Source organism: Chiloscyllium punctatum, chromosome 29 (assembly GCF_047496795.1).
Source record: "Chiloscyllium punctatum isolate Juve2018m chromosome 29, sChiPun1.3, whole genome shotgun sequence".
NCBI classification, from domain to species: Eukaryota; Metazoa; Chordata; class Chondrichthyes; order Orectolobiformes; family Hemiscylliidae; genus Chiloscyllium; species Chiloscyllium punctatum.
Window position 1 is genome coordinate 34,695,675 of NC_092767.1, and position 4,674 is coordinate 34,700,348.

General features: G+C 45.8%; 1 protein-coding gene across 1 annotated transcript; it reads left to right on the forward strand.

Annotated features, from left to right (window-relative positions):
* Positions 1 to 1,144: 1,144 nt before the first annotated feature.
* Positions 1,145 to 1,978, forward strand: LOC140454660 (cysteinyl leukotriene receptor 1-like). Its single transcript, XM_072549594.1, has one exon. It carries the CDS (start codon positions 1,145 to 1,147, stop codon positions 1,976 to 1,978), a length of 834 nt encoding a protein of 277 aa, XP_072405695.1.
* Positions 1,979 to 4,674: the final 2,696 nt, after the last annotated feature.

Genomic DNA, 4,674 nt, shown 5'->3' on the forward strand with positions numbered 1-4,674 from the left:
TATTTTGGGAAAGCTGCCTGATCCTGGGAGGATCTCCTTTAGTGGGAGTGGGTCCTTGTCTGTTCCTGGCAGGGTGTGACACTAGGGAGGAGTCTGATCATGGCATTTCAGTGATTATACAATTGAATGTGGCCCAATCTCTCTAAGAGTGTTATCCCAGCAAGGGACTGCTTTTCTTTCAAGAGAGTGTTAATGGCTGAGATCACCAATCCTGGTTATCATTGTGTGGGATATGGGGTTTGATGGAGATACCAGGTGGGTCAGAGTTAAACCTGCCAAACAGATTGAATCAAACATTTGTGACCTCATGAAAGTAATTACATTTCCAATCTGCACTTATGGGTAGCTGATTACCCGATCCCTATAAAAATGAAAATGGGTTTTTTTGGTGGTTATGTTATGCTGTTTAAATTTCAAACTCCCATGCTGGGTTGTTAGAACATAGAACATAGAAGAATACAGCGCAGTACAGGCCCTTCGGCCCTCGATGTTGCGCCGATCAAAGCCCACCTAACCTACACTAGCCCAATAACCTCCATATACCTATCCAATGCCCGCTTAAATACCCATAAAGAGGGAGAGTCCACCACTGCTACTGGCAGGGCATTCAATGAACTTACGACTCGCTGAGTGAAGAACCTACCCCTAACATCAGTCCTATATCTACCCCCCCTTAATTTAAAGCTATGCTCCCTTGTAATAGCTGACTCCATATGTGGAAAAAGGTTCTCACTGTCAACCCTATCTAACCCCCTAATCATCTTGTACACCTCTATCAAGTCACCCCTAAACCTTAGAACTTTTCTCCAAGTGCCTCAGCCTTTCCTCATAGGATCTTCCTACCATACTGGTAAACTTCCTCTGCACCCGTTCCAGTGCCTCCATATCCTTCCTATAGTATGGCGACTAAAACTGCACACAATATTCCAGATGCGGCACCAGAGTCTTATACAACTGCAGCATGACCTCAGGACTCAGTTGTCATAAAATCCTGGTATTATTGTCTGAGCTGGAAAATAAGTTTAGTAAATATATTCTCTCTTTTTCTCCCCTCTAATCTCTTACAGTTAATTTACTGGGAATTGTGATACTGTCCAGGGGAAAGTGTGGCCTCTCCAACTGCATCACTCACTACTTGGTGGCCATGGCGACAGCGGATCTAATGTTCATTAGCATTGGAATCATACCTTTGCGAGTCTGTTTGTACTTTTCCCCAGGGCTCATCCTGCACATAACCCCTGTGTGTCGTGTAAATTCTTTCCTACAGTCTGCAGTCACAGACCTTTCTGTCTGGTTCACCGTCACTTTCTCCTTCGATCGATTTGTGGCTATTTGTTGCAAGAAGCTGAAAACAAAATATTGCACTGAGAAAACTGCAGCTGTGGTTTTAGCAATCACTAGCTTCTTGCTCTGTATAAAGAATATTCCGTACTATTTTATTTATGAACCTGTGATAATAATTGATAGTATACCATGGCACTGTACTGTGAAGCCAAACTCATACATTAACCCTTGGTGGGTGGCATTTGACTGGTTTGATACAGTCTTAATCCCATTGATCCCATTCGCTTTAATTCTGTTGGTCAATACTTTGACTGTCAGACACATTTTAGTGGCCAGTAGAGTGCGGAATGGACTCAGGGGTCAGAGCAATGGAGAGATTCGCAGAGACCCAGAGATGGAGAGCAGAAGGAAGTCTGTGATTTTACTTCTGGCCATATCAGGCAACTTCATTCTTCTGTGGTTGGTTAATTTTATAGAATTCATTTATTATAACATCCAAGGAACAGATCCTGCGGATTACACCCCACCTGAATATATATTTGAACAAGTTGGAGAAATGCTACTGAATTTAAGTTGCTGTACAAACACTTTTATTTATGCTGTGACTCAGTGCAAGTTCCGAGAGCAACTGAAGAATGCGATGAAATATCCAATCACAACAATTATTCAATTAATGAAGAAGCAAAACAACTGAGACTCATCTAGAGGAGGGTGGCAGCCAATTAGTGAGTGATGCCCAATGTTTGATAGCCAGTTGAACCAATCAGAGAGCTCTGAATGATGCCTACACAGCAGCTTCAACAATTCACGGAGATCTGACAATTACTGACAGCAACATCTACAAAACTGGGCATGACTGACAGCCAAGTGAACCAATCCTATAATCCTATCATTGTCCACCATCAGCACATCTACTACAAACCCATAGCTCCTCCCACCCAATGTCCTGCAAGAACTCCATCCCATTCTCCCAATTCTTTCACCTCCACTGGATCTGCTCGGACAAGGAGACATCCCAGATGTCCACCTATTTTGAGCATTGTGCTTTTCCTTTCTCCATCATCCAGACAGCCCACTACCGCACCACTTCCATTCCCCGTTCCACTGCTGTAAACAACCCCCATCTCAACACAATAAGGACAGAGACACCTTTGTCCTCACCTACCACCCCACTCGTCTCCGCATGCAACACATCATCCTCAAACATTTCTGCCAGATCCATATAGACCTCACCTAGAACATCTTCCCCTCCCCTCCCCTCTCAGCTCTCTGCCAGGACCGTTCCCTCCAACAGTCCTTGGTTCCAGCTGCCCCCACCGCCGAAACCCCAGGTACCTTCCCCGGCAACCAGAAAAGATACAAAACCTGCTGGTACACCGCCCTCCACCTTCACCTCCATTCAGGGCCCAAGACACTCCTTCCAGGTGAGACAGAGGGTCACTGTCTCTCCTCTAACCTGGTTTACTGCATCAGATGCTGCCAGTGTGGTCTTCTCTACATTGGGGACACCGAACATAAACTTAGGGAACGGTTCGCTGAGCATCCCATCCTGGTCAGCCGGCGCTGAAAGGACCTCCCAGTCTGAGCCCATTTCAATTCCCCCAACCACTTCCTTTCCAACATGACCATCCTTGGCCTTCTCCACTGCCAAAACAAACCACGGCGTCTTTTGGAGGAACAACACCTTATCTTCTGCCTGGGCACCCTGCAGCCCGGAGGACACAATATTGAGTTCTCCAATTTCAAATAACCTCAGTCCCCATCTCCCGACTCCCTTCAAAGCCATTTCCCCCCACCCTGCCCCCTCCCAACCCTTCTACCGCTCTCTGCCACCAACCGGATTCATTCCTCCCATTGACCAACTAGGTCATACCCTCTACCTGTCCTCACCTATCCCCACTTCACTACCCTGCCCCTGCCACCCCCTTTATCTGCAGGTCCCCCCACACCCACCCCCAGTCCTGAAGAATGGTTACACCCACTTCTCTACCTCCTGGTGCTGCCTGGCTTGCTGTGTTCTTCCAGCCTCCTGTCTGTCTAATTAGCAGATATCCTGTCAGCCATGTTATGACTTTGACGGTTTTAACCAATCAAAATGGGACAGGTTGTAATGGGTATTCCTTTTGTCCAATGGTTGCTGAGTTCTTGCAGAGTAATGGCTGCTTTAACCAATCAGAAATCTCCAAACTCCCCAGCAGACCCAAGAACAGTAAGAAAGTAGCAAACACAAACGAAGCACTTTGATGCTGGAAATCAGGAAGAACAAAAGAGGCTGGTTCCTGCTGGTGAGGATTGCTGGACCTGAAACGTGAATCTGCTTTCTTTCCACAGATGCTGCCAGACCAACTGAGTTTTTCCAGCAGTTTGTGCTTTTGCTTGTGACAATGAGAAAGATGTTTCAACATTGACATAGAAACATGAACAGAAAAGCTAGAAACATTCGGATCATCGTGTCCATGTTAACAAATAGCTGGCTACAATCATCCAATTTTCCAGGTTTGCTTACAAAGTCCTGGAGGTTGTGGCAAAGTAATTGAAAGTGGAATGAACCTCCTGAAGAAGTGGTGGATGTGGGTCCAATTACAACATTTCAAAGCTATTTGGATAGATACATGAGTAGGAAAGGTTTGGAGGGATATGGGCCAGGTGCAGGCAGCTGGGACCTATGTCGTTTGGAATGATGTTCAGCATGGACTGGTTGGACCAAAGGGTCTGTATGACTCTATTTAGGTGCTGCTTAAATATTACATCAGTTTCCGACTCAAACACATCATCAGGCATGGCTTCCATTTTCCAACGACACTCTGAGTGATAAGCCTAGTCCCAAACTGTCCTCGAAGCCGTCTTCATCGAAACATAAATCTGTGCCCCTGGTTGTTGAATCCTGTATTGATGGAAAAAGGAAATGCCTTCTGGTGCACCCCATCCATCCCCTCATGACCTTATAAAATGCCCTCCCTGTTTTTAAGCACTATCCGTCTAGCAATAACGACACTATTCTGTTTGCCCACTGCACCTACATACTAAGCTTCTGTGATTCATGCACAAGGACACACAGATCCCTCTGCACAGCAGCATCCTGCAATTTTTCACTATTTAAATAGTAGCCTATTTTGACCAAAATGGATGTATTTGTATTGTGTCGCAATACCCTTACCAGATCATAGGACTGCCCTCTCATTATAGAGAAGCAACTGGGGATGATTTCACCTGAGGGGCACCAGACCTTGAGCAAGGGAAGTGGTTGTGAAAGAGCATCCTCCATACTAACCTCAAACCAGTGATGGGAATTGAACCCAGACTGTTGGTATCATAATGCTCTACCAACCACCAATCCAACCAAGCGAGCTAAACTGACTCCCATCAAACTCGATGACCTCACAGTTACCA